This window comes from Astyanax mexicanus, chromosome 14, assembly GCF_023375975.1.
Source record: "Astyanax mexicanus isolate ESR-SI-001 chromosome 14, AstMex3_surface, whole genome shotgun sequence".
In the NCBI taxonomy this organism is placed as follows: domain Eukaryota; kingdom Metazoa; phylum Chordata; class Actinopteri; order Characiformes; family Acestrorhamphidae; genus Astyanax; species Astyanax mexicanus.
In genome coordinates, this window is record NC_064421.1 from 43,263,000 (window position 1) to 43,275,716 (window position 12,717).

The 12,717-nt window shown below is 37.1% G+C and overlaps 1 protein-coding gene across 2 annotated transcripts in view; it reads left to right on the forward strand.

The window, feature by feature from the left end:
• The window catches only part of slc8a1b (solute carrier family 8 member 1b), a 177,310-nt gene that overhangs the window by 134,307 nt on the left and 30,286 nt on the right, over positions 1 to 12,717 (forward strand). For both annotated transcript variants that reach the window (XM_049463790.1, XM_049463791.1), the window contains exons 4-5: positions 8,765 to 8,910; positions 12,172 to 12,271. In XM_049463790.1, the coding sequence (XP_049319747.1) occupies positions 8,765 to 8,910; positions 12,172 to 12,271 (246 nt within the window). The remainder of the gene's footprint in view (positions 1 to 8,764; positions 8,911 to 12,171; positions 12,272 to 12,717) is intronic.

Genomic DNA, 12,717 nt, shown 5'->3' on the forward strand with positions numbered 1-12,717 from the left:
TGACGACTTATAATGCACTCTAAATATCTCCATGTAACCAGGATTAAAGTAAGTAAGGAAATCTAAGCTTACCGTAAATAAACATAAGTGCTTTACTCACCCAAATAAACGTTTTTTAGGAGAGAAATCTGTGTAGAATAAAGTCTAGCGCTCATTTGACTTTGCAAGATGATGTTTTTTTAAGGATTAAAGTTTTGTTTACTTTGGCCCCCCCCCTAACGGCAAGACCTGCAGAATTACCATGGTCCCCTATTTTCGGCCACCTTACATTCAGCTTAAAATGCGCCGCCTATTAGAGACAGGGCGTTTCTGCACTGTGCCAGTGGTGTGCAGTGGCATCGCATTTGGTTGGTAAGAGCTGCATCAGTGCTAGGTTACCTGTATGTAACAGAGTAATACGTGTAGAGCTTCGGTTACAGTTCATTACCGGCTGATAACGGCACTCATAAAACGCCTCTCAGCAAATCATACTGCAGGGTCGGAACTAACTGTGGTATAATATAACAACTAATAACAGATAATAAAATATTTTTAAAACAAATAAAGAATGATTTCATGATTTTTTTTCATGATGAAGCAACAATGGCAGCACCTGACTTTTTTTTTTTTATGGTGGAAGTGCATGTAGAAGAGGTTCTTAGTGAGTTCTGATTGGGTCAGAAAACGTTTAGGTTATGAAGGAGTTGAAGATACTACTCAACTTGCGAAGTTTTTAGGAAACGCTCGTAATTTTAAGAATGTCTGTAAGTATAGGGTTACGAAGTGCTTAGCATTATGAAAGAGAGAGAGAGAGAGAGAGAGAAATAAAGATGAAGATGAAGTGGGGTTGTATGCGTGTGTGTGTGTGTATGTATGTGTGTGTGCGTGTGTGTGTGTGTGTGTGTGTGGTCTTGCTGGGCTGCATCTCAGTAAATTAATGTGCTGTTTTCAAGGATGGGGTGAAAGAGAGTGTGTTCACTAAAGGAAAAAACCTAGCCTATTACACCAACGCACACACACACACACACACACATACACACACGTATTCTCATCACTGTCCACTTTATTAGAAACCACCTTCTGCTTCTACTCAGTGCCCACTTTATGACTTCCTACCTGCCTTATAGCTCCACTGTTTATGTGTAGAGTAGCCTGTCTACAATCAGCCCCCCTCGACCCCACTCTCATCCCCCCATCCATCATCAGCCAGTCTCTGACCACAGGGCCACTGGTGACCAGTAGATCAGGAACAGCAGGGGTTTCTGGGTTTTTTATTATATAAGCTTTTGTCAATGCAATATTTAACCCTTGTGTGGTGTTCGGGTCTGTGGGACCCGTTTTCATTTTTCATCAAATGATACTAAAATAATATTTTTTCTAACTCAAACTCATTGGCATTGGCTCATTTTTTTGTGAAAAACATATATCAAAACACATTTTCCATAAACACACACTGTACACCCCCCCCCCCCCCTACACATTTATATTACATACAGTATGTTTGGCCAAGGGCTAATAAACATTGCTTCATTTGTAAATTTGCAACTAAACAAATTTTCTACTCATATCTTGAGTTTAATTCATTTTCTTTTACATTTTATTAAAAAAACTAATAAAAAAAAGAGTAGCACTTTTTGAAAGAAATGTAACATAAGAAAGGTAAAGGGCAAATATTATTCATGTAAGCTGTTTGTTTATATTGCTTGCAATTTAGGTGAAGCAAGCATGTGTAAAGCATTTTAATGTAGAATTGCTTCATTTTGCTGAATTAAATTCAAGTAACAAAGTAAACGAGTAACAAAAATATGAACACCGCACAAGGGTTAAGTCCACCTTCAGTCTAGAGTAGGGATATTTAATTAGAATTCAGTTCGGTCCCATTAGAGAAAAGTTTTAACTTGTGTTATAATTCAATTTATGATTATAGTATACTGTATACTGAAGAAACTTATAGTAGTTCTGTCAGCGTTTTATTTATGTCATCAACAACTGAAAGACAAAACAAATTACACATACTAGTATATTTCAACAATATGTATTGTTTTAAACAGGCCTGTCACAATAATTACATTATCAACCATCATAAAATAAATAAATGGAAACACCCTCAAAAATATAACATATTGAGTCTATTAATGTGAATCTGTGTGTTCACTATGTTTCAAAATTATATATAGATAATTATACTAATATAATTTAATTAGATTTAGGCCTGCCTGTCATAATAATAATTACATGAATGATAAATCGTACAATATATGAAGAAATGTTTGCTGAACTTGGCCAAAATATCAGCTTTGTTTAAAAACAGCAGTTTTAATTAATATTATTTAATATTCTTACTGTATCAGACTTTATTATGTTGTGGGTAAAACTGATGGGGGAAGTTGCCAATGCTTTTTGTCCCCTGGGGGCTGCCTTAGTTTTGAGGTAGGGTTGTTTTGGGAGTAGAGAGAGGGTTTTTTTTTTTTCTTGCTGAGGAGTTCTGATCAGAGCAAGAGTTACCTCTGTTGCACTGGATAAGTTTATCAGAGTTACCAGCCTCAGAAACCACAAGTTAACAGCACCCCAGATAAGATCCACCTAAATCAGGGGTGTCCAAACTTTTTTTGTTGGGGGCCAGAAGGAGAAATATATTTGAAGTCACGGGCCACAGACTCTGTAATAAAACAAATAATGAAATATACCACTTTAAATAATACTTTTTTCCTGATTATTTCATTTACACACCATTTTACTTGACTCACTATCTTTATCTATCTTTGACAGTGTTGTGTAAACTAAGATTTTTCAAAGTGATGTTTAATTTCATGATGTCTCTTAATATTAAGCTCCTTAATTACGGCAACTTTTAGACTCTTTGGCCCGTTTTTCTGCGCTAGAAATGCGCACTCTCTCCGCTTTTAGACTCTTTGGCCCGTTTTTTCTGCGCTACAACTGCGCACCCTCTCCGCTTTTAGACTCTATGGCCTGTTTTTTCTGCGCTAAAACTGCGCACCCTCTCCGCTTTTAGATTCTTTGGCCTGTTTTTTCTGCGCTAAAACTGCGCACCCTCTCCGCTTTTAGACTCTTTGGCCTGTTTTTTCTGCACTAGAAATGCGCACCCTCTCCGCTTTTAGACTCTTTGGCCCGTTTTTTTCTGCGCTAAAACTGTGCACCCTCTCCGCTTTTAGATTCTTTGGCCTGTTTTTTCTGCGCTAAAACTGCGCACCCTCTCCGCTTTTAGACTCTTTGGCCTGTTTTTTCTGCGCTACAACTGCGCACCCTCGCCACTTTTAGACTCTTTGGCCTGTTTTTTCTGCGCTACAACTGCGCACCCTCTCCGCATTTAGACTCTTTGACCCGTTTTTCTGCGCTACAACTGCGCACCCTCTCCGCTTTTAGACTCTTTGGCCCGCGGGCCGTAGTAAAGCTCTAGTAAAGTGCCACACAGTGAAATTAATGTTATGAATTGGTGAACATGCAGCAGCAAGTGCCTTCAGTCCCTTAAAAATAAAACAATGTAAAGGCTGTGATGTCACAGACGTCAAATGTATTTTCCTAAAGGGGTGGAGTTATTCCAAATAACAGGGTGAATAAGGAATTCGTGGACATGTTTAAATAGCTTGGTATTTTTATGAGAATAGCTAAATAATTAATTTAAATGTCTGTATCATTTTTATTAAGTATATTTTGAAAACTATACAATATATTGTGATACCGAAATGGTGTTATTTAACCATATAAAATATTCATTTAGATTAAACAGACAGCACCTCAGCCATGGCATAATCCACCCTAACCATAGGCGTAGGAACCGGGGGGGATATTAGAAACAGGTGGATTTGTCCCCCCCAAAAATGATATCAGTTCGCTCAGGTCAGCTGTACTATTAATGAGGAGACAGACCGGACCAATCACGGAGCCGGTTCAGGTATTAAGTCACGCCTCTCAGTAGAAACAGCCAATCAGCTTGCTGGTTTTGCGGCGCGCGGAGCAGAGGCAGTTTGCTGTTGGGGAAGCCCCGCCCCCTCGCTGTGAGATTTAGCAGCGGGATCGGGACGCAGCAGCTTCAGCTGATTTTAAAACAGATCTGGATATGCGGAGATTTTACTAAAAGAAAGGTAACGATAGGCTAACCACTTCAACTGTGATGATATGTTTCTGATAGCTGGTTAAAAATACACGTCTCTGAATCAGCACACAGATTAAACTCACTGTGATTAATAAACTGCAGCTGTGTTAGTGTGTAAGCTTATCTTTGGAATTAGCTAGATTGGGAGTCAGGGTTAAAGGAAAAAAATAAACTATATATGTAATGTTTCCCTGTACCTGATCAGCTAATCACTTTAATTTTCAAACTGTTTATTCATTTAGGATTACAGGACTTACTGTGAGCTATAATGAACGAAAATTGATCTAACTAACTAGTTATCTAGAAGCTGGATGTAGATGATCGCCAGAATTTCGTACAGTACTTTAAGTTGGTAGTTTAAAGCAGTTACTTAACCCCGATCACTGCCCTAAACTAGTGTTTTCCACCTGATCAGCTAATAAACAGTCATTTACTGAGTTTACCTGTTAAAATCCTTTAGCCCCCTATGGAGCCTAAATTAATCATGTATATCCACCAGAGGAAGCTCTAGAATATGCAGAACAGTGTTAATATGCAGTAGAATATGTAAGAACTGGGTTGAGAAACACTGCTGTAACGTGGCTTCTGTTCATTTGTATTTCACAGTAAGACCACATGTCCTGATGTTTATAAAAGTCTCTATGAAACGTAAAGTTACATTCTTTTACATAAAAGGACACCATCTTAAGAAGAGCTCTCAGTAGAAAAAAATAAAAGTGCAGGAGAAAATGTAAATATACAACAGAATTGACATGCCAATACATAATAATAATAATAATAATAATAATAATAATAATAATAATAATAATAATAATAATAATAATAACAATAATAATAATCTGTTATATTATTTTAAATATTAGGTGATAACTGAAAATTTTTGTCATATGTACATAATTCAGACATTGCTTGCATAATTTTTCTAACAACAGTAGCTGTAATGTGGAGTAACATGTTTAGGTTGTAAAATCACCTTATAATAATAATTTACTTTTAATTAAAAGTAATTTCCACAAATGTTGTTCTAGGAAACTATTGGGTGGGCTTGGGTTCATATTGGCAAATGTGTCCCCCCCCAATATCAAGCCCGCTCCTACGCCCTTGACCCTAACATCAAAGAGTAACACCATTAAAAGTTTGGTCCCTGTTTGGTCCAGACTTTCAGAGTTTTCAGTTTGGTCCAAACCAAAGTAGCAGCTTTGAAACAGACTGCAGCCCACGATCCGGACCAAAGGACCAGAGTTTGGTCCGACCTAAAGAAGAGTTCTCCCAATGGGAATGACTATAACAGCCAAACTAAAGGGAGAGAGCCAGAAGGTAACATAGACACATATATGTCTTCAACCCTGGCACCTGTCCCCTGTTCCACTGTTCAAAAACCTGAGTTTTTCTTATACTTGCAACTAAAAGACTCTGACCCACATTTACACACTGAAGACTTATCAGTTTAAAGTGAAGTGTCTAGTGAAGGGTTTGGGTGACAGGGTAATTATTCAGTCTGCAGCTATGGGAAAGTGACTTGCTGGACCCATTTGGCCTCTTTTCCTGACCCTTTCAAAACTTTGCTGATCTTTCCCATAGACTCTGACTGACGAGTTACCCTGCTCCCACCCTGTGGGGAAAAAGTAAGAATAATAGTATGTAATAATATGTAATAAAACAGTCTGCTGACTGACTGCATGTCATGTAGCATCTCTTGTACTGTTTGTTTACAGAAACTGAATTATAAATTCTATTAGCATTGGTTCGTCTCACTGAAGGACTTTAAATGCTTTATAATAAAGACATTATGAAGTAAAATTAGTTAAATTAGTTTAGCACTAAGGGATGATTTGTGGGTCTTAAGTTCCAGGATGATATTGGTGTCATTATGATCACACAATAGTGGGTAGTTAGCAAGCAGTGTAAATGTTCCTAAGCAAATTCCAATGTATTCCTGGAAAATATGAAATCTGCATAATTTTATAAAGCTGTTATTTTTTTCTGTACAATTAATCCAAATTTAAAAATGAATGATCCATTACAATTTCTCCAAAAGTACCTGGAATAAACATCTTTATACACTTCCAGGCTTATTTTAGTTAGTTAGTTTCCTGTTCTAAAGTTGACACGACAACATAAATATACATAATAATAATAATAATAATAATAATAATAATAATAATAATAATAAACATAAATATACATAATAATAATAATAATAATAAACATAAATATACATAATAATAATAATAATAATAATAATAATAATAAACATAAATATACATAATAATAATAATAATAATAATAATAATAATAATAATAATAATAATAATAATAATAATAATAATAATAATAAATATACATAATAATAATAATAATAATAATAATAATAATAATAATAATAATAATAATAATAAACATAAATATACATAATAATAATAATAATAATAATAATAATAATAATAATAATAATAATAAATATACATAATAATAATAATAATAATTATTATTATTATTATTATTATTATTATTATTATTATTATTATTATATTTTATTTATATAGCGCCTTTCCTGAAAACTCAAAGCGCTTAACAACACAGCCATAGACAAAAGGCATAGTGAATAAAGACAAGCATGCATACAAGCACTTACACGTAACAGTGCAAGTATTTATATATTAAAAAATGAAAATAATATAAATAATAATAAAATAATAAAAAAATAATGAAATAAAATATACAAGTAAAGATATATTAACAGCAGTAAGTTTCCCTAAAAAGATAAGTTTTGAGTACATAAAGTACATAAATGCATACTATACTATATGGACAAAAGTGTTGGGACACTTACTCATTAATAGTTTCTTATGAAATTAAGGGTAAAAAAAAAATAATTCTGTTTTTTTTTTTTTTTTTTGAGAAACCGTCTTTTCTGTCCAGGAAATATTTTCTACTAGATCTACTAGAAGCCTTCCTCTGAGGATTTGTTTGCATTCTGTTTACAATGTTTAATGAAAAAGTGAGGTCAGGAATTTAATTATCACCATCCCACCATCAACTTCCCACACAATTAGTACAGAGACCACAATCCATTGCTCTACAGTTGAATATTTAGGGGCTTTATACACCTCTAGAGCAACGCTTGCATTACTTATGGGGTCAATATAGATTTTTGTTTATCCGCTGTTGCTCTGTTTATTATATAACATTTCTTTAGACTTAAAATTGTTTAAATTTCCTAGAAAATCGTTCGTTCTTATGTATGAATTTTACCAGTTAGGTTGTAAGGAGCAGTAAAGTCAATCTGTTAAAGTAAACATTATAAAGGATTGTCAGTTTATTTTCTGCAGCACCAAGGCTGAGTGCAGCAGCGTTAGCATTATTTGCTAACCGCTAACAGCCCTAGCACTTTTGCTGTTTAGGAGTGAGTATTATTGGACTGTAGTCTGCATGTTTACCATGTTAAAACAAGCTACATGGGACAAACCGCTAGCTGATAGGGTTCCTCAGTCTACCAATATTGGGCGGCATTAAATGGTGCTAAACGGGGCTGGCTAGCGCTGCTAACCGAGGCTGACTAGCACTGCTAACCGTGGCTGACTAGCGCTGCTAACCGTGGCTGACTAGCGCTGCTAGCGTGGCTAACTAGCGCTGCTAACCGTGGCTGACTAGCACTGCTAACCGTGGCTGACTAGCGCTGCTAACCGTGGCTGACTAGCGCTGCTAACCGTGGCTGACTAGCACTGCTAACCGTGGCTGACTAGCGCTGCTAACCGTGGCTGACTAGCGCTGCTAACCGTGGCTGACTAGCGCTTGCTATCTGCGGCTAGCACTCACCCGTTGGACAAAATAATAAAAAAATAAATAAACAGAAATGCTTTACTCAGGATAGAAATCTGTGTAGGTTAATATCTAGTAGCTAGCGGCCTAGCGCTCATTTGGCAATGAAAGAAAACCACTTATATTTGAATAACCTTCTATTTGAATGTGTGAGAGAATATCTTTGGCAATATAGTGTATTAAAATATATAATAACGTGAGAGCAAAATTAAATTACTGAATTTATGCTTGGTAAATAATATTATAACAATGACACAGTAGAAAACACTTGATTGCGTGCATGCTTTTGCTCCAAGTGCCTGAGAATTTCAGAAAAAGAGAGCGAGCAAAAGAGAGAGAGAGAGAGAGAAAGAGCAGATGAAATATATGAAAAATAAGGTTAGAGGTCCTCTCCTCCTCCAAATAAAACCTGGTGCTGCCAAGAGGAGTTTAATTTTCTCCTTCCCAACCCTGCATGTGTGTGTGTGTGTGTGTGTGTGGTGTGTGTGTGAGATTCAGTTTCATTCTCCCTGCTTTAATGTTGCTAAGCTAATGGAGTCATCTCCACAGCCCACATTACCTTATCACATTTTCATCTTTCAGCCATGTCCTCCACCTCCCCAGTCCCTGCTCTCAGTGTGTGTGTGTGTGTGTGTGTGTTCAATTCCAGGTCTCCCCTTTGCATGCTGGGATTTCAAACTTTGCATATGTTTATGATTAGGAGTGGGATTTACAGTGATACTTAATATATCACTACGACACTTCACTGCATTTGGTCAGCTGTAAAATGTTGAAATTTTAAATGAAACTGAACAATATGTAAAACGGAAGGATCTTATCCAATTCCTTTGTTGCATTTCTTTGTCGCAGAGGAAGAGAAGGAAGGAGGAAAGGAAGAGGAGGAGCCTCTCACCGGGGAGGAGGAAGAAGAGCGGCGTATCGCAGAGATGGGCAAACCCATGCTGGGAGATCATGTTAAGTTGGAGGTCATCATTGAAGAGTCCTATGAGTTCAAGGTAAGACAGGGCGTGAACAAGTGGTGGTGCACTATTCTACTGTGCAGTGGCACCTGCACTAACATTAACTTCTTGAAGTTTATTAGAATAAAACCTTACTGTGTCCTGAAAGATTAAATATATACATTTCAGAAATGTATCTTCATCTGTTAAGCATGGGGACAGCTTGGGTATGAGGCATTACTACCCACAGTAAACGGCACATTATTTGTTCGTAATAATTGCGACCTGTGGTTTCTGGCTAGAATTGTCCACGCAAACAGACAAACAACTATTGCGGAATATACATATGTTTTGTCAGTTTAATATTCATCGCTAGGTTGCACCCCGTAAACGCTCTATTTTCACAGCTTGTGTCTGGGTCATTTAAATAGCATCAGCGCTTACAGATATATTGACCCCGTTGGGCGTGGTAGTTTGGAAGTGTGGTGTGTTTAGGTCAATTTCTGGTGTATTGCTATCTTGGCAATTGAAAACGCGGGTGCGCCACTGACTGACTCGAACCCTGACAACAGTCAACAGTCAGATGTCTATTCCTTTCTTAGCTACGCATCGTACAATTAACTGTGCACCGTGCAGCTTAATTTAGGGCGTGTCAGTGTGTCTTTGCAAATTATTTTTTTTAACCATGGGTGTGCTTTGAGCGTAACATGAAATGAACCAATCAGTGTGTCACTTGCCATTTCCTTTATAAATCAGCTGTGCTCTGACTTTGGCGGATTGGTATTTTATTGGTATTTTAACGGCACGCTTTTGCGTGAACAGGAAACTGACCTGTGAGTACACACGGTACACCTACCTTGCCAATATAGCAATGCACACCTAACAGTTGACTGTTGTCAGGGTTTAAATCAGTCAGTGGTGCACTTGTGTTTTTTCCGTTGCCAAGATAGCAATACACCAGAAATTACCTTAAACACACTTCCACACTTTCAGACGTAGATATATTAGTAAGCGTCTTTGCTATTTTAACGACGCAAATTCCAGGTGTGAAAATAGACTGTTGGTGGGGTGTAAGATAGCAATGAGCCTTGTGACGCACCATGCGCAGGGTGTAATTGGGTTAAATGCGGTATCTAGCCCAGCCCGCGATTGGTATCGGAGATAGGCCAAAAAACACAGTCTTTGCTGTGTGTTTAAAGACAATGGTTACATAAACAGTATGTTTATTAATTTAAAAAAAATTTTATCACACACACACACACACACACATGCAAAGGCATGGACTCTTAAGTGCTTTTCAAAACGCTGGCCTACACGTGTGTCCAAAAGACTGAAATCTCCACACACACACACACACACATGCAAAAGGCACGGACTCTTTCAAAGGACAGACACTTTAGACCATTATGCGCAGCTTCTCGGCCCACACGCACACTCTTTAGCCAGACACACACACACTTGAAGCCCACACACATTTCACAGTGAGGCAGCCTGATGAGTCGGACTTCAGAGGCCCAAAGCTCTCTGTGTTCTGTCCTGTCTCAAGTGGATCTGAAGAGAGAGAGAGTGTGTGTGTGTGTGTGTGAGAGAGAGTGTAAGAAATGTGTGAGAAATTAGCACTTTCACTGTAATTTAGCACACATTAGCATATTTCCCAAGACAGATATTAGCTGCACGCAGGTAACATCAGTCAACCGACACACAGTTTCGGGCATGCAGCTCAAGCTACAAGGCTTTCGCAGATTTAACAGGTAAATGAAGCTAATAAGCACCTATTAGCATTGTGCTAATGTGTTAGCATGTGCTACATCATCAATGTATTACTTATTACAACTGTTTTTTGATGCTGAATAATACTGTGCACACTGTGAAAAAAATTTTTACGCACCTTAAAGTGTTCAAGTGTTTTTGTTTTTTTCATGATTTTTTGCATTGTAGATTAATACAGTGAATAGTCCTTTTAATCCATGTTATGGCAAGAACTACTCAACAAAGTGAGGAAAAAAATATATTTTAAGGAACAAAGTTCAGACAATTCGAAACATTTCAAGAACTTCAAGAACTGAAAGTATTTTTAAGTGAAGTCGTACTTAAAAGACCATTTTTAACATGAATGTTATATGATGAAACTGGCTCTCATCAGGACCGCCCCAGCTTGAGTCTGCGTCATTTAAATAGCATCAGCGCTTACAGATATATTGACCCCGTTGGGCGTGGTAGTCTGGAAGTGTTGTGTGTTTAAGGAAATTTCTGGTGTATTGCTACCTTGGCAATTGAAAACACGGGTGCATTACTGACTGATTCGAACCCTGACAACAGTCAACAGTCAGATGTCTATTCCTGTCTTAGCTACGCATCGGACCTGTGCACCGTGCAGCTTAATTTAGGGCGTGTCAGTGTGTCTTTGCTAATTCTTTTAATTAACCATGGGTGTGTTTTGAGCGTAACATGAAATAAACCAATCAGTGTGTCACTTGCCATTTCCTTTATAAATCAGCTGTGCCTTGACTTTGGAGGATTGGTATTTTAACGGCACAGCGCTTTTGCTTTTGACCTGTGAGTTCACGCTTTGAAGTTGAGCGAGCAGGTAATTTTTAAAAATATATTTTAAGGAATGAAGTTGAGTCAATCTGAAACATTTCAAGAACTTCAAGAACTGAAAGTAGACCATTGAATGTTATATGATGAAACTGGCTCTCATCAGGACCACCCCAGGAAAGGAAGAACAAGAGTTCCTCAGAGTTACCAGGCTCAGAAACCTCAGATTAGAGCCAACCAAACTACTTTTAAAAATACTCTTAAAATGATTATATATTATATCATATGTTCCTTATAGATTAAAGCACTGATTGGAAAATGGTGTCCAAACTTTTTCCAGACGGGTACTTTACTTTAATGCTGACTGATGGAAAAGTCTAATTTATTTTAGTTTCTAGCTAGATATAAGGTTTGAAATCATTGTTTCCATTTTTATTAATGTGTTATAACTGATATTTAATGATTTTAAAAGTCTTTACAACCTAATTAATAACATATTAATAACAGATTATATTTTAACTCTTCATAAAGGAGTCTTACTTTAAAGTGGTACTCGATGCGAGTTTACATCTCTGTTGTAAAATTAAAGACGTTTAACCTGGATGATCAGGCATGTTTTGTGTTAAAAATGGAAAAATTGAGTTAATTTTCAATAAATTACTTTAAAAGACTACTTTTTTGGAAGTGAATTCCATTGACTTGTGTTGTCCTCATTGACCAATTCCCTCTCTCTCTCTCTCTCTCTCTCTCTCTCTCTCTTTCTGTGTGCATTTCTTGCAGAACACGGTTGATAAGCTGATCAAAAAGACGAACTTGGCTCTGCTGGTGGGCACCAACAGCTGGAGAGATCAGTTCATTGAGGCCATCACAGTCAGTGCTGGTGAGTGAGTGAAGCCTTCTCCTCTCTGTCCTCCTTCTTCTAGGCTCCCCCTGGTGGTCTGTGTGCCTCAGGACTCCTGTAATATAGGACAACAATATAATATATTCAAAATATACCGTATGATTTGCATTATATCTTCATTACCTCAAGATCTGTGACCAAAAAGTGAATGGGTGACAATGGAACATCCCAGGATTTTGGTACATTTCCTGTCCCAACCCTTACAATTCAAATGTACAAATCCAAAATATCTAAATGACTATTTTTTGTGAAAAATGTACTTGTTATAAGACAAACTGTAAAATATGGTGGAAAAATAAGCTCCTTAGATATTATTTAAAAGACCGAATACCTTTGGACCACCTCAAAAAATGGCCGTTTTCTCTTGTCCCACACATTGGGGGACCAACTCCTTTGGCAAATATAACAATTAAAATAAGCTCTAA